We start from the raw sequence: 24,124 nt of genomic DNA, 5'->3' as shown, positions 1-24,124 counted from the left end.
GCCAACATCTTGATTTTGTACTTCCCACCCCCAAACTGTGAGACAATAAATTTCTGCTGTCGTAAGCCAGGGGTTTGGTATTTTGTTATGGTAGCCCTAGGACACTACTCTGCCATCTACTCCCCAGGCTGGCTTCGAGGACTCAGTGAGGCCAGGCATGTCAGCCAAGGACAAGCGTGCACATAATGGGCACAGCTGCCCTACCCCAGCCAGCAGTGCAGCCCCAGGCAAGTCAATCCACCAAAACTGGCCTCAGCTTCTCCCTTGGTAAATGGGGAATAATGCCACCCACTTTACAGACTGTCCTAAGCATTAAATACTGGCAGAGTGGCGATACAATAATTGTTCCCTTCCATTGAATTATACAGGAGACAAAGGGAATGCAATTTCTTAACAACGACAAGTCTTAGCTTGCGAGTCATTTCTACACAGCTCTGCAATAAGGATGACTGAAGTCCACATCCATGGTTAGCTTAGACCTCTGCCCCAATGGAGGCATCGTGGGAAAAAAGAGAAGGCAACTGCAGAATGAACATCACAGCCTCCATGTCAGGATCCAGAGCTGAGCCTCCGAGGGCCTGTGCTGCCCAAGAGGCCCCCGAGAAGTCAAGGCTGAGTGGGCAGCCAGCCACTTGAACGGAAGGGACTCTGTAAGATGGTCCTGAGGGAAGGGCACCAGCCTGGGAAACACAGAGAAATGCTCCTGGCTGGATTCCAAATATGCCAACTGTGGCTGATCCAGGCTGCAGCCCTCCCTTCCTACCTGGACCTCGAGTGTCGTACTTAGAGCTGGTGGCTCATGGCTCACCTTAATGCGCAGCCTGAGGCTGCCCAGCTCAGGCCAGCAATGAGCTGGCCAGGCTGATGGGATGCCCAGCATAGGCCGACTGTGCACCTGCACATGGGCTCAGCACAAGGTTCCTCCCTGGGCAGGAGGACTTAACCAGGGAGTTTTTTTTTTTTTTTTTTTTTTTTTTTAAGATTTAATGGGGTAGTATCCCAAGTAGACTCCCCACTGGGCATGACACCCGACACGGGGCTCAATCCCACAATCCTGAGATCATGACCTGAGCTGAAATCAGGAGTCAGACGCTTGACTGACAGAGCCACCCAGGCACCCCCAGGGAGAAGCTCTTCTGACAAACACTGCCATCCTAAGTCTGGAGAGTAGTGACTGAGCTTTATTCAAAAGCAATTTCCCACTGGCCTCCTGGTGATGTGCTCTTTCTCTAAATGGAAACTTGGGATCCCTGGGTGGCGCAGCGGTTTGGCGCCTGCCTTTGGCCCAGGGCGCGATCCTGGAGACCTGGGATCGAATCCCACGTCAGGCTCCCAGTGCATGGAGCCTGCCTCTCCCTCTGCCTATGTCTCTGCCTCTCTCTCTCTCTCTCTCTCTCTCTCTGTGACTATCATAAATAAATAAAAATTAAAAAAAAAAAGGAAACTTACCTGGCCACATTTGACAAGTCTAGGTGCTTTTGAACCTCCAGCAGAACTTCCCGGAAGAAGCGCAGACGCTTTTCCTCAAACTGCTGGCACTGCTCAAACACCTGCTCCATGTTCTCCATGTACTGCGGCGTGCTCTGATCAAGCTCCTTCAGGGACTTCTCATATTTCTCTTTGGTCTACAAGACAATCCAGGCACCATAGGGCAGAGGTTCATTTCCATTCACCCTGGTTCCCTCTGATGGAGAGAAGGTGAGCCAGGCTCTGCACCACCCTGCTCCTCACCTGCCTTCGTCCCCTTCTGAATCATCAGCATCTAGGCCTACTTATAGGGTGACTATATTAAGGCAGACGTTTTGAGTGACTTTATTAGGAGTAAGCGGGGTGAGGAGCTGTGACCCAGCATCCAAGGATCTCCTTCCCTGGCACCCCTCAGATTCCAGCCCAGAAGACTCACCTCTACCTCTGCTCCTGAAGGGTGCTCCCACCCAATCTGGGCTGGAACAATATTCCCACTCCACATAGCCAGGCTCTCCAGGCTCATCTCTAATGCCATCTCCACCACTAAGGCCATTGCTGGGGAAAGCTTCTCAGGCCGCCTCAGACTCCAAAGCATAAGCTCTGGAGTCTGACAGACTCTACTTTCAAAGTCAAGTTCAAGTCTCAGACCCTCCACTTCCAAACTGCCAACCATACTCCTGGCATCTGCCGGGCCTTTCTGCTAAGCAGCAGGCCCAAACAGGTCAATGCTGGGGAGGGGACGGTCCCTCTGGAACCCAGGGTGCATGGTTGGGCACCACTGCCACACTGACCCCTGCCCACAGCATCCACCCATGTCCTCTCTCCTCAGGGAAGGACTGTGCTAGGACCCCCTTGAGCCTCGGACCTTCCCCACAGCAGTGGTGACTCAGCGGACACCTCAGGGCAAGAGCACGGGGTATGAGTGCCAGATAGACCTGGGGGCAAGTCCTGGTACCGCACGGAGTTTCTTACAGCCTCACTTCGCCTCGCAGAAAATGAGGTAGAGGCAAACCTCATTTTATGTCGCCCCACAGTACTTCATGTTTTAGAGACCGAGGGTCTGTGGCAGCCCTGCGTGGAGCAAGTCTATTGGAACCATTGCTCCCACAGCACTTGCTCGCTCTGTTGTCTCTGCTCACGTTTTGGTAATTCTCACAATATTTCAAGTTTTCATTATTATCATTATTGCACTTGTCATGGTGATCCATGATTAGTGATTATGATTCGCTGAAACCTCAGATGATGGTTAGCATTGTTTTTTAGTAATAAAGTATTTTTAAATTAAGGTGTGTATACTGTTTTTAGACATAATGCTATTGCACACGTAATAAATGACACTATTTTGTAAACATAGCTTTTACGTGCGCTGAGATACCAAAAATTTCATTTGACTCACTTTATTGCAGTGGTCTGGAACTGAACCCACAATGCCTACACTTCCACTTCATGGCATTCTGATATTTAAACGAGGTGACACAAAATGAGCACCAAGCTGCATGAGGTAGGCATTCAAAAAAGTCCCCGTCCCCGTGTCCCCCAGGCCTGTCACATCCCCATACAGCCATTCATTCCAAGACTGTCCTCAACGAGGGGTCTGAGCAGAAAGGAAATATGGAAGGCCATCATAGTCTCCTGGGGCAAAATGAGACACAGCAGCTGCAGCCTTTCCACTGTGGAGACCCTGAGAAATGGGGGCGATCACAGACAGGCTGGCTAGCTCCCCAGGAACTTTGCTTCTCTGTCCCTGACCATGGTGCCGGCTTCTGAGGAAGGGCTGAGCCACCCTGAACCATTACAGGCTGCCCTGCCCCTGCCTTCTGGATCAAGGCCATGTCTCAGGACCCCAGCCCCTGCAGCCTCTGGAGCAGCTCTGCCCCTACTCCAGACCCCAAATCTACTCACCATCTATGCTGCTTTTCTCCTGGACACCCTTCTGTGACTCAAGCCCTGGAAAACTCCCCTTTATGGTCCAGAGACCCCTCTTCTCCAAGACTTCCCTTACAGGCCCAACCCACTCCCTAAAGTCTCCCTTCCCGGCAGCCCCTCATATTCTGTTCCTTGTTCTATTTCTGAGCCTCCTGGCTGGGCTTGGATCCTCTGTGACCCCAAGAAAAGGTCATCCCTTCCAGAATGTGGACATTCCCAGGAGGAACAGAGCACCACCAAATGCTCTGACTACTCATCATCTGCCCTGTGCCTAGACGTGTGAGGCTCTGCGTGGGATCACTAGGTCAGAGGCCTTAAGACATGCAGCTGTGGTTTAAATACACAGGGCCTGGTGGTACCACCAGAGCAGCACAGAGAAACCACTTCTCTGGGGTACTCCAACAACACACAGGAGCCTCCCTGGGGCCTCTCTGTGCTTACAAACAGCCCTGCCCCAGCAAAGCCAGATACAGAGCAGGGTCATCACTATCGGGGAATTCCTAGCACAGAGCACAAAGAAAGTTCCTAGGAAACATCCATGGAGTGAAACAAAGGCAGCCTTCGCTCTCCTGTGGACTGGGACACTTAGCACTGAACATGAGAAAGTCCCTTCTGACAGGTACTGCAGGATGCAGTCATGGCCTGACCAATGAAAAACACAGACGGGCCTATGTAGCCAGTCAGTGCTGGTTTTTAGAACTTGTTTCAAGAAGGAGAGTGGGAGGGTGAAGTTGCCCTCCTTTCCAGGCCAGCTCTAAGCCTACAAGGTCCATCATGCCCCATGGTCACTGGCTGGACCACAGAGCCAGGAGGGAAGCTTCTATAAAGTGGCCCAGCCATCCTGACAGGTGCCTTATGTCTGACTTCGGACCCTGGACCAATTTGGTAGATTCTGTTGTGAATGGCAATGAAACATGAAAGGTACGTGTGTCTATGTCCCTCACCCCCACCCCAACCCTCCATCCACACCCAGGAACAGAGAAGCCTCGTCCCTCCTCCAGGCACCGTTCTGGACACGTGGCAACAGCAACCCTGAGCATCGTCCCAGGCTTATTTTCCTTGAGCCCAGGTGCCCACCCCATTCAGCGAGTAGCCCCAGACTCCTCACCTGATCTTGCAGTGGAAGCAGCCTCCTGGCAACCCCTCCTGGACTGGACCCAGTTCCAGAACCAGGTGTGGGCAGTCGGGGCCACTCCCCAAGGGACTCAGGTGCTTGCTCTGAGTGATGAACTCTTCTGTAGACAGTCCCCACAACCACCCTCCCCTGTATGCCAGTGACAGCAGTGAGGAGCAGGGAGAGAGGGTCGGGCCTTCCCTCACTCACTACCAGGTGGCACAAGACTAAGCCTCCCTGAACTGTTTCCTCGGTCACACAACAGAGATGCCACCACCTAAATTCCCTGGGTTCAGTGGTGTCCATCCAGGCTGAAAGGGTGGTGGGTTTAACACAGCAGCTCAGGGCTCTCCCGTTTCCCCTTCTGGGGGAAGAACAACATCTTGCTCCCGGGACACAGCCCTTCTCAACCTGGCTCAACCCGCAGCCTCCACCCACACCTCTCTGGGCCTCTCTGCTCAAATGCACGCTGGCATCTCTCCTCCCTCAGCACTGCAGCAAGGAGGACTCCAGACAGCTCAGCCCCCAGCCCTGCACCCCTCTCCACCCAGCAGAGGTGGTGGCCTAGGCCTTGCTCACGTCAGTTTTCACTTCCTGGGAACTTTTAAATTATATGAATCTGTCTAGTGTTTGCATCCTGTGACTCAGGCCTTCCAGGTCGAATCACTACCTGTGTCCATAGAGGCCCCCCTCCGTCCCCCCTAGTTTATAGCATCCTCCCATTTGATCTCTCCAATCCACGGCAGCAGGGCCCCCCTCACTCCCCCACACTGCATAGAAAGGCAGAAGGGCACCCAGGATGCTGCACACAGGGCCTGTTCACGGACTCTTGGCTGAGCACCCGCAGCCCCCACCCACACCTCTCTGGGCCTTCACTGCCGGGGCTGCGGGGAAACCTGCCCGCTCCCCCGACCTCTCCAAGCTCCCCGTGGCCAGTGTGCTGGGCGTCCCAGGCACTCCACCTTCATGGGACTCCCTCCACTCACCACCAGAGCAACCCTTCTAAGCTGTGGTCCTCCTCCACACCTCTGCCCTCCCTGAGCTCTGGAACCTTCTTTCAGTGGCTCCCTGTTAGCAGTGTCTTGAAGCTCCTTAGTTCACTCGCCTTGCAAGACCACTTGGTCATCATAACCCTCCGGGTCAGCTCTTGCATCAGGCCCCTGCCGCTGACATCCACACCTCCATGTCCTGCACAAGCTGATCCCTCCCACTTCTCTCACAGCAGCCCCGGCCACCCCACCACCTTTCCCTGAGCGGAAGAATCGGCCGTTGCCATGCTTGCCCAGCACTCAGTTCTGTCCTCCATCCTGAAGTGGGCAAGGGGGCTGTGGGAAGCTAAGGCGCTCACGTGGGAGCCTCCTGAGGGCAGGAATAGGTCTTACTGTTGTGCCATCTCTCCACCCCAAGTGGCAACAAAGCTAACTGCGGGCCAGAGAGGTGTCTGGCGAGGCTCGTGCATTCACCATGGAAAAAGATGTGCCACATTTACCTTAAGAACGTCTTGCTTGCATTTTTCTACTTTGTCTTGCAACTTCTTGAGCTGCTCAGGGTTGAGGGATGGGTCTGCTTTGCTATTGGTTTCTCGTGATGTGGCCAACTTCTCCTCTTTGCATGCTGCATGGTAGGCCTTCTTTGCTGCCTCTACCTGCATGGAGAATGAGCTCCTGAGTGTTAACGTGTCTGCAAGTTCGAGATCCTAATTAGAGGTTTCACAGACTCTGCCTGCAACACCCCAAGGAAGGGAAGGAACAGGTACAAGCTGTGCCTGTCGTATAATTACAACTAGGTACAAGGGAGGAGTATGCTCAACAGATACTGACAGGGTGCCTGCTTCGGGTCAGGTGCCATTCTGGGCACCAGGGTGCAGCACCAAAGACCCTGGCTTTCAGGGAGCTCTCCATCGAGCTAGGGAGGCAACCACAAGAGCTAGCTGAAGAACAGAGTGAACAAGAGGGTGATGAGTGCCAAGAAGGAGAGGGAAGCAGGGATGAGAGGTGGGGCGCCATGCTGAGGCAGCTGGAGAGAGCCAGCCAAGATGACACGGAGCAAGAATGTGCAGGAGGTGTGGCTGTCTGTGGGAAGAGCATGGCAGGCAGCTGGAATGGCAAATACAAAGGACGTTCCAAAGTTCCAGAGCTAATAGGAGGGGGTACTGTTGGGAGGCAGAGTCAGGCCACGTGTTCCACGGCTACCTCACACAGCTAGAACATGTACACGCACACAAGTGCATACACACACAGCTGTGTCTTTATTTAACAGATCCTTCTTTCCTTGAGCCAAAGTCAAAGTTCAATCTAGAGAGGAAAGAGGAGTTTTGTAACCATGGCCTCATGGTTGTCATTACACAAGGCCATGGACAAGAAGCAAGATAAAGGAGATGTGGCAAGAGCCAAGACACAGAAGAAAGAAGGAAAGCCCGTTGTTACAACCTAAAGACAGAGGTCTGTTCCAGGTGATTCTCAGGAGGAGGGAGGTGGTACGGCTCCTGAGAAAACCCAGCAGGCGGAGACAGAAGGAAGCAGGAAGTCCACCCAAGAACGGGGCTGGCAGAGCTTTGGCAGTGGGGGACAGGACGGGGAAAGGGGGCCCCTTTTGTGCTGAGGGTGGGGGTGCCTGTAGAAGAGCCTCTAGCTAGCAAAAGCCGCGAAAGACTCAGCGGCTTCAGCTGCTACTTTTAGAAAAACCAGTATCAGTATCATTTGCAAATTTCAGAGGAAACATATACAAAAGAAAGAAAAATTTTAAATCAATCCTTTCTACCAGCCCAAAGGAATTTTCGGTGTCTTGGAATTGGTCACTGTTAGCCAGCAGGGGCTTCTGGTCCAGGAGGGACCCCCATCTCTGCCCCTGTTAGATCCTGGGCCCAAAGCATCAGGGCAGGACTAGCCAAGAAACACAGGGTCAGGCCAGGCAGGGAGCAGCCTGCAGGATGGAGGCACCTCTTTCAGCTTCTTGGCCCAGGGCTTCTGTGCCTTCCGAAAGCCGTCCTCGGCTTCTTTGGTCTCCTTGAAGCCTCCCATCATCTGCTTGTGAAAGGCTTCCTTCTGCCAGTTCTTGATCTTCTCGAAGTCCTCGTTCATCAGCGAGGCTTTCACCTCTAGGTGCAGCTCGCTCACCCTCTCCGCCTCGGACATGAGAGCCGTCCAGGCCTTCTCCAACGTCCCATACTGGGGCCCTGGCACAGAAGAGAAGCTGCTGGTTATGGGGCACCAGGGCCCCCAGACAGGCCCTGTGTGGGGACTCTGTCCATTAACCTCTTGGTTGTGAGGACAGAATTCCAGAGGACAGCCTGGCTGGGCAGGGGTGGGGTAGGGTGGAGGGTTCTTTTCAGTTCTTTCCTTTTTGGAAAGTGTCTCAGTGTCTGTTCCTTTTTCAGCTTGGAATGAATAAAGAATAAGGAACCGAAGCTGGATCTACTCAACCATTCTTCTGTTAGGGAAACTGGGGGATTATACATACACATTTTCTTTTTCTAAAGTCACTAAACTTTTTAAAAACATGAATTTCTGCCTCTTGGAAGTTTTAATTTGCTTAAGGCTGGCCGGAGAAGGAGTCACCTCTGCAGTGGACTGACTTCTCTCCCCAGCAGCTCAGAGCCCACCCTCTCCCTTCCCTGCGGTCAGCACTGCTCTTTTCAATCCCAGGACAGGAGCGGAGCCTGGAGCCTGGCTTGGAGCAAGAACTCGAGAGCTGCCCCATCAAGCAAAGGACCCTCTCCACAGCAGAATGGAAGGCCTGTCTTGGGGAGAGGAAGGGGAGTTGGAGGCAGGAACCTGTTCTGGCCAGGTGGAAATCTCTAGATAGTGGTCACCCCACACACTGTGCTTAGGAAGGGAGCTCGTCATTTGACCTGTCATCTTGTTGAGGGTGTGGGGCAGCGTGGGGTCAGGTGAGAGAGAAGGAGGCTATGACACAATCTGAGGATGAAGATGGGAAGAGCCAGGCCCTGACCTCAAGGCTCTCCCAGGGGACAGTCACTGTTCAAGCTGGGTAATGACATGAAGGAACCATGAACCGTGGAAGGCGAGCTCTCCTGAACTTCTAATCCTTTGTGTCTACAAAACAAGCAGCTCCCTCTCCTGCTGGGTCTGCGACACAGGGGCAGAGTCCACAGGTAAGGGGGACAAGGGGGCTTTGTGAACCTCAGGTTCTGAGCAAACACAAAGGACAGTGCTAACAGCTGGGCCCTAGGAGTTAGAAATAAAACAATAACAGTTATGGTTCACAGGAGCTGCCCCTTCCCTGGCTACTCCGTACCCAGGCATGGCCGTCTCACTCCCGGACACCTACTCCATCAAGGCACTGTGCTAAGCCCCACAGACGACTTGCTTCAACAGGGGAAAGATGAGCAGCTAGTCCAGACCCAGCAGCAGCTGCCTGAGGCCCCGCCCGTCCAGGACTGCAGGGCCAGTGGCCTGGCTTCCCCATCCTCTGAGGTCAGTCATCACGGTAGAAGGGCCTGGCCCATAGCACACCCTGAGAAAGTCCCGCTACTCGGCTTCTGTCCCAGGAAACCCTGTAATCCATCAAGCTGCCCCTCTACTGCTGGGAAGTGCATTCTGAGCGCAATCCATAGCCAGAGCAGCGTTCTGTTACTAAGCTCCAGAATCTTCTGTGTGTTTTGCTCGGGAGAGAGTGGGGGGCAAAACGTGTACAACACCTCTACTCATTCCCGTTAACATTCAAAATCAGGGGCAGCCCCAGTGGCGTAGCAGTTTAGTGCCGCCTGCAGCCCAGGGCGTGATCCTGGAGACCCTGGATCGAGTCCCACATCAGGCTCTCTGCATGGTGCCTGCTTCTCCCTCTGTCTGTGTCTCTGCCTCTCTCTCTCTCTCTACGTCTCTATGAATAAAAAAAAAAAAAGAAAGAAAGAAAGAAAAAAAAACATTCAAAATCAGAAAGGCTGCCAGATGTCACCATCTAGTCTCACCTGATGCACTACACAGCCAAGCTTACAGATCAACAACTCTCCGTGTTGGAACCCACAGTGTGGAGCAGCAAGGCCTCTGATGTGATAGCAGCGCTACTCAAATCTGAGCCCTGAAGGAACCCTTCTGAGTTAAACTGGCAAGTATAGCATGTCCCATGGATGACAAGGGCCGCAACGGGGGACTCCGGTGCTGCCTGCAGAGAGGAGCCCCATGTGCCACAGGGGAGGAAAGCCCACACAGTCTGTGCTGCTGGGTGATGGCATCATACTGCTCCCCTGTATGAATCACAGCCCCAAGAACTGAGACACACTGCTGCCCTGTTCTTGTGAGAGCTGCCCAGAGCACCCAGGTCGAGACGCCCTGTGCCGTGGCCTCCCTACCCTTCTCGACGAGCTGCCTCCAGCGCCGCGCCCACTCCGTGAGCTGCTGTGCGTAGGCCTTCTCAATGCGTGCCCGCTCGTGCAGGCAGTTCATAAGGTCGCTGCACAGGCGGTGGCCATCGTCTATCCGCTTCACGGTCCGCTTGTAGTTCCCAACCTAGAAGACAGAACCACACTGTGAGGCTGGGCCCCGCTCGGCTGTACAAACAGCCTCCATGCCAGCTGGGCTCCTGGGTGCTCATCCATCCCCCCACACCCCCCGCCCCACTCAGAAGGCATCCTGCATCATTAGATGATAAGCTAAGATTCCGCTAACAGGAATATTTTTAAAAACAGTGATTTGAAACTTCTCAATAACTACATGGCTGGTGTCCGCGCTCTGACCTGTGGGTCAGTGAAGGAGATAGACCAGCACAGGAAGGGCTCTGACAGAGGGAAGTGAGGGGCTGAGGGTGCCCAGAAGGGCATCTCTTGCAGAGTGAGGGGCCAGGGATGGCTACCCAGAGTAAGTGATGTCTGACTAGAGAGATTTAGGAAAAAAAAGAAAGGAAGAAAAATAATTCAGTAACTCAAATTAAAATGATGTTATAATTAATATTACAGAATTGGCTAAAGGTCTTTTGTGATCATCATTATATAAATAGATAGAAATATGTTTGAAGTACCTTCTGCTTTAATGTCTTCCCACGCTGGATTATTTTCACTTATCGATTAGAGCAATAAATACTATTTCCCACTACTGAGCACCCACTATGTGCCAGGCACCACAGCAGGTGTCTTACCTCCAAATATTGCCCTGCCTTAACAAGTAGGAATAACTGTCCCCATTTGAACAGGAGAACACCAAGGCTTAGAGAATGACACAGTTCCCCTGATCCTGCAGCAGCAGTGGCTGGGCTGCTGCTGAATGCAGTGTTTCAAAAGGCTCCAGGTAGGGCAGTCTTGATAGCAAAGCTCAGACTCTTATCTGCTTTGATGAGGGTTATGGTGAGTTTTGACTACTTTCACACTTGAAAAGAGATCAGCTCATCTAAATTATCAAATACAAGAGAATAATTGACAAAATATTAGTGGCTAATTTGGACATTGGAGGACTGGAAGGAAATGTGGCAAAAAAATGATCTGTTATATTACAATCCTTTCTTCCTTGTCTTCAAAAATCTTAATCAACTTTCATCAATCTTACCATTTCTAAATGAATTCAACTGAGCTAAATTCTCCAGGTAAAGGCAGTGGTGGTTAGTGAAGACCTCGCGGAGAGACAGAACACATGGGCCCCCAGGGAGATCAAAAGGGGCTCTGGCCCCTTCAGGAAGGGCTGTCCCGGAGGCCAGAGAGAACCCTGCTTCCATGGGATCAGTAAGGACCCCTGGAAGTGAGGTGGCCTGGGCAGCGTTGTCCAGCAGGCAACGCTGAGGTTCACGAATAGCTCTGGGAGCCCACATCAGTTGTTGTTCTGGCCCGGAGCATGGCCAGGCTGCTGCTACTCACCAAAACATACAGCTTTCAACTTTACCCTTCGGTTGCCCCTTTCTTAGCAAAGCAAAAGCAAGCATTTCTTTCTTTCTTTTTAAGATTTTTATTTATTTTTGAGACAGAAAGAGAGAGAAAACATGAGCAGGGGGCAGAGGCAGGGGGAGACAGAGAATCTCTCAAGAAGACACCCCACTGAACGTAGAACCTGACAACACGGGCTCAATTTCATGACCCTGAGATCATGACCTGAGCCGAAATCAAGAGTTGGTGGCTTAACCCACTGAGCCACCCAGGCACCTCTAAAAGCAAGCATTTCACAATCAGCTGGAAGTGACACCGCAAGCTCACTTCCCTTAAAATAGGGCTTTGCTGTCATTTTGAAATTTACAACAGGATGAAAAAAAGTAACCAAAAAAACACAACTCTGTTGCTGAGCTGGTGGCAAGAGGAGCTCAGCTCATCACAGCTCGATTTGGACTTGAGAGTTGACCAGGAGGCAAAGGTGGCTTTCATATCACTGTCAACAACAATATCCACACTGGTAATCAAGATCATAGTATGTTGGCTCTCTGGCAACCTGCCACTTCTCTGCTTTTCAAAACCCTTGTAAAAAGATTTAGGGAAAAGAAAAGGCTACCTCCTAAGAAGACATCAGTTCGACCCATCAGCATGTACCTTGGCTGCCATTCATATTTAAAGGACAACTCTTAAAATCTGAGAAGCAGCAAGGAATACAGGCAGGATGTTTGCCGAAGCATGAGTTTAGGTTTAAATGCTGGCACTGTCTGAGAAGAGCCAGAAACGTGGTTCTTCAAGTAGATCTATCTGTGGATCGCCAGAGGTCCAGGTCCCGATCCCGGTCAAGGTCCAGATCAGTTGACAGTGGAAATTAAACTGTAAATAACTTGCCCTGGGGGCCTTTTTTTAAACAAAACAAATTCCCAAACCATACTTGCTAAAAATTCTGGTAAGTATGTGCTTTTCTGTGGGGGGTGGGGTTTGGAGGGGGGTTGAATTGGGCTGGATATCTTTGTAGATGTGGATCAAGGTGTTGTTGAAAACTAATTGTATTAAATGTCTTTTGATAAACCTTCCGCTCACATTTTTGTGAATGTCTGAAGTATATAGTTTGTGTATATTGAGAGAGTTCTTTTATAACTAAAGCAAATTTAATTTTTTTGTACTAGAAAAGATTTGAACATTTTAGTTCTTGGTTATTCAAATATGTTAATTCAGAATTAGTTTTTTTTTCAGAATTAGTTTAATGCCTCAATTAAACTAATTAATAGCTTTGGACATTTAAAAGAGCTCTAATTTTGCTTGTACGTAAAGGCTTGAGTTTTCCTTGTTAGGGTTAAGGGTGTCCTCCCACCCACCCTTTAACAGCTGCCTGACAAAGACGTTAAAGCAGCTGTTGTTATTGATAATAAAAGATTATAAAATTGAAAAAAGATAATAAATAAATGCTGGCACTGTGACCACTGCTGAGGCCAAGGGGAGAAGGGAATGTTTATGACACTCTAGCAATGTCTGCTCTGCCGGCCTTTGCTGGGGGAAAAGGCTCCATGTGGGCATGGAACTGCCAACCTTTTAGTCCTCACGTAGGGACATATGCCAGGTATCACTATTTCATCTCCATAAACTGCCCAGTGACAGAGCAGTGTGGCCTTCCTGCTCCCCTGAGCGAGGCACTGGAGATTGTCCTAAGAGCAGAACTATGGACAGCTGTTTCTCTACAGTGAAATATAATGAAACATGAAATATAATCTACAACCGGTAATATTCACCCTTCCCAAGTCTACGCTTAGGTGAGTTCAGATGAACGTGTGCGGTGTATATCCATCACCATATCCCAGTACGGAAACTTCCATCTCCCCACCACGTTCCCTGTGCCCTCCCGCAGTCAATCTCTGCCCCACACAGCCCTGGAAAACACTGATTTGGTCTGTGTTTGGGGGCCATGGGCAGGCTGCCGCAAAACAGGCCACTTTGACATGAAGATTATTCTGAGTCAAAAAGTAATCATACCCCCCAGCAGATTCAGGAAAAGCTCTCTACCTCCCCCACAACTGCTCACAAAGAATTCAGAGAGAGGATCTGCTCCAGGAAGAGAGCTACCATAATCGATACCTACATTATACCACCAACTAGGCTTGATGGATAGGAGGAACCCAGCAAGGCCTATCTGATCAAAGTCCTCTGTGTCCCACCGCTTCTGAGTGGCCCAGCAAACATTTGTTTTCTAAACATTTACTCATATTTTTCACCTTCCTGTGAATCACATTCCTTCTCTCTGAAGTCCCAGGCCCCTATCCACTTCTCCTCAGCCTAGGAGAAGTAGCTCAGGTATATGTACCTCATTTTGCCTGTCTTTGGAATATGCCATGTCTGTGTGGATTCCCCATATATACAAATTAAATTTTATTTTCTCCTGTTAACCTGTCTCATGTCAATTTGATTTTTAGTCCAGCTAAAGGGACTTTGAAGGGGACAGGTGATTCTTCGTCCCCAGCACCCTTTGACGAGCTGTCCAAGATAAAGGCAATCACACATTATGTGGTCTGGCTTTTGAGGCTGATCCATGTTACTGTTTATGCTATGTTAATTTTAATTGCTAAGAGATATTCCATTGTATGGATACACCATAGACTTGTTTGCCTTTTCATCCTGTTGAAAGGACATGGGGGTTGTTTTCAGCGTGGGGCAATTATAAAGAAGCTGTGAACATTCACTGACAGGTCTTTGTGTGGACATAGGCCTTCATTTCTCTTGGGTAAATACTTAGGAGTGGAATTGTTATTCAGTAAGTATATGTCTAGCTTTATGAGAAATCACCAAACTATCACCCCATGTGGCTGTATATTTTGCATTCCTTACTGCAACATCCGAGAGCTCCAACTGTTCTGCATTCTCACTAGCACTTGGTACTGTGGCAGGTTGGGTTTTTTTTTTTTTAAGATTTTTGGCACTTTAGTATGTAGCGATGATCTCATTGTGATTTTAATTTGCACTTTCCTAATGTCTAATGATGCTGAGCGTCTTTTCTTGTTCCTGTCTGTCACCCATATGTCTACTTTGGTGGAGTGTGTTCTCTCTCTTTTTTAAAATACATTTTAAAAATTGAGGTATAATGATGACTGGTTTTTTTAAAAGCAAGGAGAGTTAAGTTTCAAATACGTACAAACTGATATGTTAAAGTGAGGACATACATGGTTAGCTATTTCTGTTTTATCAGTTTTGTAATTTAAAAGTTTCTTGCTTTTGAAAACACGAGTTTGTTTTCAGATGGCCAAATGGCAAATAACTTGACGTAGAAATTTTAAAAATAAACAAGATTTCTTCCAAACCTTATTATTAACTGATTTATTCACAAAATGCCCATTTTAAAAACTAGGTCTGAAGCCATCTATGTTCCTAACTTCCTCAAAATTCAGGCTCACTCCCTCAGGTACCAAAATACTAAAGACAGATGCTCACCATACACAGGCCCGGGTGCAAGGCTGGGACAGCCTCATCTGCCTCAGGGACTGCCTGGCCAGAGGCAGGAAGGAGTGAGAGGTGGGGAAGGTACGCTGGAGGCAACATCCAAGCTGAATTTTCAAGGACAAGAAGGAAGCTGGCCAGGTTAAAGGTGAGGAAAGAGAAAGGTGTCCAGGAAGAAAACAGTGTTGATGACAAGATATACCAGCACGGAGACTCAGGCGTGATGTCTGTGAGGCACGGAACATGGAACACAGAATGCAAGAGGATCACCAGCGATTTAGATGGGGGAAGGGGGGGTGCAGCTGGGATGCGGGTGTTGGATGATGAGAAATCTCGAGGGTCAAGGTGGTCATTCTGAAGAGTGCCATGTCTGCGGACTGGAGGGGTTCAGGAGGGTGAAGCTCCTGGGGGAAGGTGCGAGAGTAGCCTCCTCAGGCTGGGGCCATAGCAGTGGGGACAGAGTGGGAAGACAGGAGAAGGGACCACTCTGTCCTCCAGGTGGCAGGTGGGAGGACAGAGGTAGCAGGGTGCCAGTGCTCAGGCACCTCGTGGGCTGTAGTTACTACAGGCTGGGCTTGGGAAAGAGCAGAACCACCATCTTTCTGGGGTTTATCAGAAGCCACTCTTCTGCCCCCATCTTCCTGGGTGGGGAGGGGCGGCACACACTCCTCCCAACCACTAATGCCCTGCTGTCCTCCCGAGAAATCACGCTATCCTCTCTCCACCCACAATTCCCCAGCCCAGGGCCCTAGAGCCCCCTAGCAGCTTGCCCTCCTCATGGCTTCCTACCTCTCCCTGTCTCAAAGTCTGGCTCCAGTCATTCCTCTGGTTTTCCTCTACCCCAGGCACTGAGAATCCAGTGTCAGGCACACCTTGGATTTAGTCAGCTAAGACGAGTCTGGCGCTAAGAGTTGCAGCAATCTTTTTGCAGAGCATCTGCATAATGGGGTATCAGAAGGGAGACAGGGGGAAAAAAAAAAGAAGGGAGACGGGGGGAAAAAAAAAAGAAGGGAGACAGGGGACTCTGTCTAAAACCCAGCAGGATTACAATTACAGGGGTGCTGAGAGCGACTGCTCAAACGGGTCACACCAGTTCCTCATTTATCCTCTAGGTGTAAACAGCCTAGAACCGCCTTTCACTAGGACTCCAGAGAAGGCCTGCCTCTCTCACTTTAGAGACTACCTATCTTGGCCAACTCCCTTCTGTGGAACACAGTGGCCAAAGGCAACAGGAAGCCTGGAGGATTTGGAAGCAGCCCAATGAGACCTCTGGGGATCCCAGGTGGGAGACGGGGAAAGTGAACACAGACCTACAGCCCCTCTGAGCCTCCCACTGGTTGGCCCCCCAGGTTATTCTTTGTACTCTCCTCTTTGGTTGTTGACCATCAGACCCATCACAGTGACAAATCACCCGATTACAATCTCAGTCTCAGAGTGAAACCAGTGACTCAAATGAAAATGGAATCAAGCAGGGCTGCCCCAAAGCTCACACTCTTCCACCCCTGTGCTGCCTTGGCTTCTTCTTGCCCGTGGCTCATCTCAACATCACCAACAACCCCAATGGAATCTGGACCCTCCAGGAACACCAGTGAAGGCCTGGCTGGCTCACTGCTGACTGAATGCACAACGCAGTGAGGACGGGCAGTCTGTGCCCCAGAAACTCTGCCCTCCCTAGCCAGCCCCTGGGTCCATGCCCGCAGACAGCCTTCCTTCCCGCCATCCCAAGCTGTACTGCGGACCAGAGCCTGCAGCACACAGGACATCAAGCCCAAATACTATCCAACTCTTTGCCCTAAGAGAGTGTGGACCTTTGTCTTCCTCATCCACTGCTCTTTCTACACTGCCTCCCACTGGCTCTGCCACGTGGCTGGCACTCAATAAAAATGTAAGGCAGGACCGATAAATGACTAGAAGACAATGCAGGTGACTATCTGTGTGACTTAGGGCCAGGCAGGATCCTTAAACAAAATTTCCAAAGTCAAAGCTGTACAAATACTTATACAGACGTGTGCCTATGTGTATAAATAAATTTTATTACATCAAAAATTAAGGATTCCTGTTCAGAAACCTACATCATGGACAAAGTTAACAGGGTGCAAACCCTATTTCCTCATTTGCTATGTCAAAATTGACAAGAGGCTAAACTGGAATATCCCAGGGTGGTCCTACATATCTCCGTGAAAAAGACAGGCCCTGAGGGAAGCTGGGCAAAGGGTATGATTAGGGCAACTTCAGAAAGAAGTAAATCTATGGGGCTCACAGCAGCAAGGGGCTCAGCCTCGTGTGATGGGGGAATATGATGATTGCAAGGCTCTTCATCCCTACAGACTGGCGGACTCGAGGATGGGAAACACCAAGTGTGGGACAGAGGGGGCACACAGGACCCTTACTATACATACTGGTGGAAAACAGACTGGGGTGGTCCTGAAAATAACCAGGCAGTAATGAAGTCATTAAGCATACACATGCCCTATGAGGACCCAGCAATTCTCTTCCTGAGTCACATCCCACAGAAATGTTCTCTTGGGCTGAGGGCACACAGGAGTCTTCTCCATGGAGAACACATGGCAGGCATGAACGTGGCATGCACAGTGATGTGGAGGGAAGCAGCGAGACATGCAGGGCTAGGTGTAGACACCACGACCTGCACAGACCTCCCCCACAGTGGAGAAAAAGAAACAGAATGACAGGGAGCATGATGTCTTCGATGAGAATTAAAAATACCTACACACAAAGCAAGGCTATAAGGTCCACAAGAGCCTGCGCTCACACAAGCCCTATCTCTAGCAAAGGGAAGGGACTAGCGTCCAGGGCAGGGAGAGAGACGACGAAGGATGTAGGTGTGGAGTCCCATCCTACCTGCCCCAGATGCAGTTCTCTATTAAGGCTCAGCTTGTCTTCCCCATGGAGGCCTCCCTGATAACCGCTGTTCCTGCCAGACCACCAAGAGGGAGCGCCTGCATCACCTGCACTTGCAGACAGTCGGGACCAATTCCCCACCACTGGCTCCTGCTTGCTGGTCCACTTGGGGGCCACGAGGGCCTTCCCACACACTGTCCCCATGGCCTGCAGCCACAGCTTGTTCCACATGGGTCACAGTTGTTCATCTTACCCCCCCTGCCCCAGCTGGGCTGCAAGCCTCTGGCATCACACACTGTTTCTCATCATACGGAGCATCATAATAGAGTATGTGTATGCTCTATTATACTGCAAGGAAGCATGCTAACACCTCTGCATATGTCACCTCATTTAATCCTGTGACAATCCTTGGCAGTGGGTACTATTAGTGTTTCCATTCTACAGAAAAGGAAACCAAGGCTTAAAGAGGCAAAGTCACCCACAATCATGCAGCCAGAAAGAGGCAGAGCCCACCTTCTAGAATCTTCCTCAGGCTGAGAACAGAGAGAGTAAAGCCAAGACTTAACAGGTAGACATCAGGTGATGAGTGTGCTTCCAACCAGCCACACGGATCCCAGGGAAGGCCACAGACACAGTTCAAGACTGAAAAGTAATGTACTGGCCCTGCTTCTGATTCCACTGTGTGCCGCCAACGCTCATGGGAGGAACCCCAAACCTGTAAACTACTAAGACCACTAAGATGACCTTGATTTCACCCACACAAGGCTCATGCCCTTTAACCTGTGACCCTTAAGGCCCAAGCACCACAACTGCTCCTTCTACACTGTGGAGAGGCACGTTCAAGGGTGAGCCAGCTGTGCCAAGCTGACTGGACAGAAAGAAAAGCCTTGGTGGTGTCCCTCCCTCCCTGAAGTCCACAGAGTCAGAGTCCAGTGTTTTACCTAAAGCTGATAAAATACATGGAGCGGCTCCAGGATATTTTCAACCAGCTTTTCTGAGAGACAAGGATGAAAGATGACCCTTCTGAGATTCCTTAATTACAGTCCTGCAGATGGCAACGGAACTGGCTGAATGAGCTTCTGTTACCTGCCTTGAGTCCCTTAGCCCCCGGCCCTCTCTGATGAAGGCACCCCTCAGGAGGGAGAGGCAAACATCTGGCCCTGCCCCCAAATAAATGACCTTGTGTGGGTCTCCCTCCCCATGTTTCCATTCCTTCAGCTGTAAGGTGGAGGTAGAACTGGTTTCGTAAGGACTGAACGCACTGGGAAAGCGTGAGTTTCTTCCCAGCCAGGCGTGCTCTTACCCTGGCTCAGGCGTCATTTGACCAGACCTGGCCATTTCTACATTTTGTCCATTGGGAGACAAAATGCAGTGGGGAGACAGGGGTAGATGATTTCCAGGGGCCCTTTGTAATTCCAGGATTTCTAACTGAAGAGTTTGTCAATGCACCCAGCCGGCTGGCTGCCCCCTCAAGCCCTCATAACTCAATTTTTGAGAGCCTAGCACCACCCTCCTGCCACACACCAGTGTGTAATGAACACCTAATTGTGTGCCAAGGACTAAGTGGGGGACGAGGGATATAGTGGTGAACAAACTGCTGTGGTCCCTACCTTCCTGGGACTTATGGTCAGATAAATAACCCAATTACAGACAGTTACCAGTTCTGAAAGGAACACTCTGGGTGGTCAGGACTGTCTGAAGGAAATGATGCTTGTGGTAAGAGCAGAAGGGAACTCTGGGGGGGAGGCAAGGCTGCTTTCTGAAGGCTTGGGGCAGGATATGAGGTCCACAGAGCATGAGCTATACAAGATGCCACCCCCTCGGTAAGCCTTCCCCTCGGCTCAGCCCATCCCTTGTTCCTCTTCCACGGACATCTGCTGTTGCATGCCCAAATGTGCTAACAGTGGGCTCTGAGGGCAAGGACTGTGGCTTCATTCTTCCCCCTCCTCCATGCCAGGCACATAGAGGGGACCCTGTAATACCTCTCAATGCCTGCACAGTGCTGGGAGTGGGAATTCCGGCTCCAGGTATACAGGAAGGGCCTGGGGATTGCTAAATCCTCAGCTAGAGGCATGGGCAATGAATTAACTCATGATCCTTTATTTACCAAGTTCTTAATCCAGTGAGTCATTCCGGCTCTCCTCACAAAAGCTAAGAACCGGCTCTTGGAGCACCATCACAGAGGAACTCCAGGGTGACGAATGAGCAGATCACTAATGCTTCTGCCAATCTGGAAAGAGCCCCACAGCTGCCTCACTTATGCTGACGAGGCTTTCAGTCAAATCCAGGATGCGAGGCAGTTTATCCCCAGTCTGCCCGTGTCCCAGGCAGTGCCACCTGGGCTTTGCAGTGCCACCACATCCCCAGCCACGTTCCTGGCAGGGTGCATGGCAGACACCTTATTCCACGCACACTGGCAGTGCGGACCCAAGGTGCCGGCACGGGGCCTCCTCACTCAGCTTCTCCCAACCCCCCTACTCTGAGCCCTCCTTCCCCAGTGAGGTCACTATGGATGTTAGGGTTGTGAAATCTGCTGTGTGCTTGAAAGCACAGGGGAGTAAGGAGTATCTCTGGAAAACCATCAACTCTCTGCCTGGCTTTCCAACTGCGCTGTGGCGGTCCTTGTTTCTATAGGATTCCATTCACTCCCTCTTTCTGTTCTCCCTCTGCCTTCTAGCTCACTCACCCTCTGGGATCCCAACCAGCCTAGCACTGGAACAGAGGACTCAGGAGCTCCCATCTTGGTGTCCACCCCCCCCACACCCGGACTAACCCTAACCTCACCTGGCTCGCCGTCCTCAAGACGGGATAATGCTCTTTACCTGGCAGGGCTCCGAGAGGGTCACAGACCCAATCCCTTGCTGGCCTGCCTCTGCTGCCGTTCATTGGCCACCCGGGAGGCTGATCTGTGCTCTGGCTGAATGTGACCCAGCACCAGGCCTGCCACTGCCCCCCTGCCTCACTCTGGTTCCCAGCTCCTATGTTCAACTCTCACTCAAAATGCTAACCGGCCCTGCCATCTGATCCTGGAACTGTCCTCATCAAGCAGGAGGGTGAAGAAAATGAGGCTCCTCACCCAGCAAAGGCGCCCTGTGCTACATGACAGTTCTAAAGCACAAAGACTTCAGCAACTTCAAAGATCATCATCGATCTTTAAACATTCAAATAAAAAAAGGAACTCAGAAATCCCAGTTCAGTTTGCAGATCTAACTCCAAAAGCAAAACACAAAGTGCAAAGGAAGGAGGTGTTGAAACAAAGTTATCTTAGAACTGAACAACTCCTTTAGAGTGGTCCACTGAGTTCACTGTGCTCAGCACATATTGCTCAGATGTCAACAAGGCCCAGCGGCACCCAAGGACTTGTCCATGTCATAGCGCACACCTACCTACAAGCCATCACCCCTATTACTCCACCCTCAAGCTCATGGTCTCTGGACACTCCCACACACTCGTCCTTCAGCCAAGTGCCCAGGAAACAGCCTGACAACACAGATGCCGAGTGCCCAAGTCACAACTCTTTGATTCTCCCTCTCGATACAGGTAGGCGCTGGATGCGCGGCACTCATTGCCACAAGAGCAGCCGCTGACCTGGCAAGGGAGATGGTCTCCCCGGGTCTATAAGTAAGGGTTCACTGAAGACTGGCAGCTTTTGGTAGAAACTCCTCTAATGGTGAAAGGAGGCAGGACAGTTAGTTATCTGAAACAGGGTGAACCCCTGGGGAACAAAGCCAAATTACCCGGTGGAGACATTGCCAAGACTGGAAAAGTGGGAATAGCACCCCCTTCCTTCCATGACCATCCCCTCTCCAAACTGCTGCTTTCACAGTATCCCACCTCTCCTGAGTCCCCTGCATATGAATCCCTGGTTCTACCTTCATGATTTCTGTTACTAACCCCCTCCACACTACACACATACACACACCACACACAGCATGCATGCATCCATACACACATACACACCCCAGCCATAGGACCATGAGCTCCCTCACTCCATCTCCATACTTGGATCCCTCAGCACCAGCTCCAAACATCTGTATACAAATGTCTCCATGGAGCTAAGCCAGCACAGTCTAAGTGAGCACTTAAGAGCCCACCAGCTCTAAAAATCTGTTATTCTATTTGTTTACTAAGTAGAAAGGGAAAGTTTTATCTTACATGACTAAAACAAGTTACTTTGACATCACTGAAATCAGATGGGAAAATAATTTATCTTCAGAGGAAAAGCTTGACAGCAAAACAATTATCTTAAGGAATGGCTCCTTTTGCGGCATTTAGAACAGCAGCATTTCGACAAGGGAGGAACAAGCCCGTACCAACAAGATGAAAGGCCACCTGACTCATCCCCCTCTGCCTGTTCCCGTGCATGCAACATTCGCGTGCAGGGCTAAGAAGGGAACTAAGTGAGGAGGCTGCACGCCTCTCAGGCTCAGGAATCTTGAGGCCCCTGCCCTGTGCGGGTTATCGATTCTTGCAGCCATCCTGGGGAGGAGAAATCCGCAAGGCCATGTCACTGCCTAGGAAACTGGGCTATCTCACTTCTCTGGGTCCTCGGGGTCATCACTAGCAAAGGTGGTGCCAGGGTCTGACCCCACACAGGACATGACTTCATACTGAAGTAGAAGCATTCAGTGTGGGGCAGTCAGAGCAAAAGAACATTTCTCTTCTCTGAGGAGCTCCTGGGAGGCTGACAGCTGAGGCTAGAGAGCAGTTCTACAGGGAGGTGCCTGGGCCAGAATCCCAGCTCCATCACCTACTCTTTATGTGAAGCTGGGCACCAGCAAACCACCTGAGCCTCAGTTTGCCCAACTGTAAAGTGGAGATCACAATCTCAGAAGGCAGTTGTGAGGCTCAGGAGCATCCATATAAGCCAGAACAGGGGTCTAGCATGAAGCAATAAATGCTAGTCATTATCACTAAGTTAAAAGTACACAGACCAGACCATAAGCATAGAGCTTACGTGCACACAGCCTGATAACCTATCCAAATACACACCCATGTATGGGATAGAGGAGCAGGGGACAAAAAGTCTCCATTCACTTAGAGTCACCTCTGACACAGCTCTGGAGTGCCCAGAGGGAGAGCCTCTTCCGCATCCTCACAATGCTTCACCTGGACCATTTAAAAGTCATTTCTGTCTGCTTTATTCATGCTGTATCCCCAAAGCTTCGAGCGGGGCCTGGCACATAGTGGTGGCTCTATAAATGTTTACTGAAAGAATGGGTTCTGCTCACTATTGTGCTTATTTCAATACATATCTCCTTTCCAAATATTTTGTTGTAAGCTTATGAAAAAAGCATGTCTTACTAGCTAGCATTAAACCTCTTCCTTTCTCTGACTTACTTGGTGCACTCAAATCAACAATCATTCAGCGTGTCAGGTGAGAATGACGTCCTTGCCCTCAGGTTGTTCAGATCCAGAGCAAACAGTGAGACCACACACTGGATGGGCATGCAGGAAGGCTGCCAAGGCTGCTAAAAGGGGTCAAGAAGACTGCTTGGAGGAGGAGCTGGGAAAGAAATGAGGTCAGGTTGGAGGAAAGACCACCAGGAAGGGAAGCAGCTCTTTGTGGACAGGCACCTAGGGGTGCTCAGTTTAGCTGCTCCTCAGGAAGGACCAGGTGCCAGCAGCTGCCAACACATGCTTATGCCTTAGTTATGCTACAGAGTATGGTTTTACTTTGTGGAGGTGATGCGAAAAACTGGAGCTTCCCACAGGGGGCAAAGAATTATACAGGTTTGCTCTTCTGGATGAGCTGCCCTGGCTTCAAGGTAGAGAACAGACTGAACACGACACAGGGGAGGCCAGGGCCCTAATCCTCAGTCACGACACAGCAGATAGTTCACCTGAAAGAATGAATCAAGGGTTCCTTTAGAAACTTCAGGGAACTCAAGGCATGCCACCAGCCTGCTGGGAGCTCAGTGGGAGAGCAGCAGGGTCACAACGAAGCTGATACACCCACAGACAGGCCAGCACATTGGAAACTGTCCAGGTCTGCGTATGCGGATGGTGGCCAGAGAAAAAATGGAACAGGTCACTGCTGCAGAGCAGCAAGGTGATTTATTTCCACGCACCTCAAGCTTCCACTTGCAAGAGTTACCCTGCTGCCCTGTAACTGCCCAACACGGCAAATGTTGGCTCCGGGGTCTCAAGACTACGTCATCGTCTTGGGACCCCAGGACTCAGCCCCGGGTCTGGACCATGGCAGGCGCCAAATCAGGCTCCATGGAACTGATGCACACAGGGCAGTGGCATCTTCTAAATATGTCACCAGAAAATTGTTCTAGAGGGATAGGAAAAATGCACACCATTCAATGTGGATGGTCTTCCAGACAAAACAGCACCGCATGTGGAGACGTTCTCGTGTGATACTCTCTCCACAGTTGGAGAGGAAGCTGCCAGGAGAGCCTGCTCTGAAGGAGATGGTAAATACCCAGAGGTACAGGCCAACTCTTTAGGTCTAACATCCTTAGAACATTTTCAGTAATATA

At 50.6% G+C, this 24,124-nt stretch overlaps 1 protein-coding gene across 6 annotated transcripts in view; it reads right to left on the bottom strand.

The window, feature by feature from the left end:
* The window catches only part of PACSIN2 (protein kinase C and casein kinase substrate in neurons 2), a 134,012-nt gene that overhangs the window by 11,382 nt on the left and 98,506 nt on the right, over nucleotides 1-24,124 (bottom strand). For all 6 annotated transcript variants that reach the window (XM_072741661.1, XM_072741662.1, XM_072741664.1 and 3 more), the window contains exons 3-6: nucleotides 9,819-9,975; nucleotides 7,447-7,682; nucleotides 5,997-6,152; nucleotides 1,450-1,625 (exon numbers count right to left, since the gene is read on the bottom strand). In XM_072741661.1, the coding sequence (XP_072597762.1) occupies nucleotides 1,450-1,625; nucleotides 5,997-6,152; nucleotides 7,447-7,682; nucleotides 9,819-9,975 (725 nt within the window). The remainder of the gene's footprint in view (nucleotides 1-1,449; nucleotides 1,626-5,996; nucleotides 6,153-7,446; nucleotides 7,683-9,818; nucleotides 9,976-24,124) is intronic.

This window comes from Vulpes vulpes, chromosome 16 (assembly GCF_048418805.1).
Source record: "Vulpes vulpes isolate BD-2025 chromosome 16, VulVul3, whole genome shotgun sequence".
NCBI classification, from domain to species: Eukaryota; Metazoa; Chordata; class Mammalia; order Carnivora; family Canidae; genus Vulpes; species Vulpes vulpes.
This window is presented reverse-complemented; position numbering and strand designations above follow the sequence as displayed.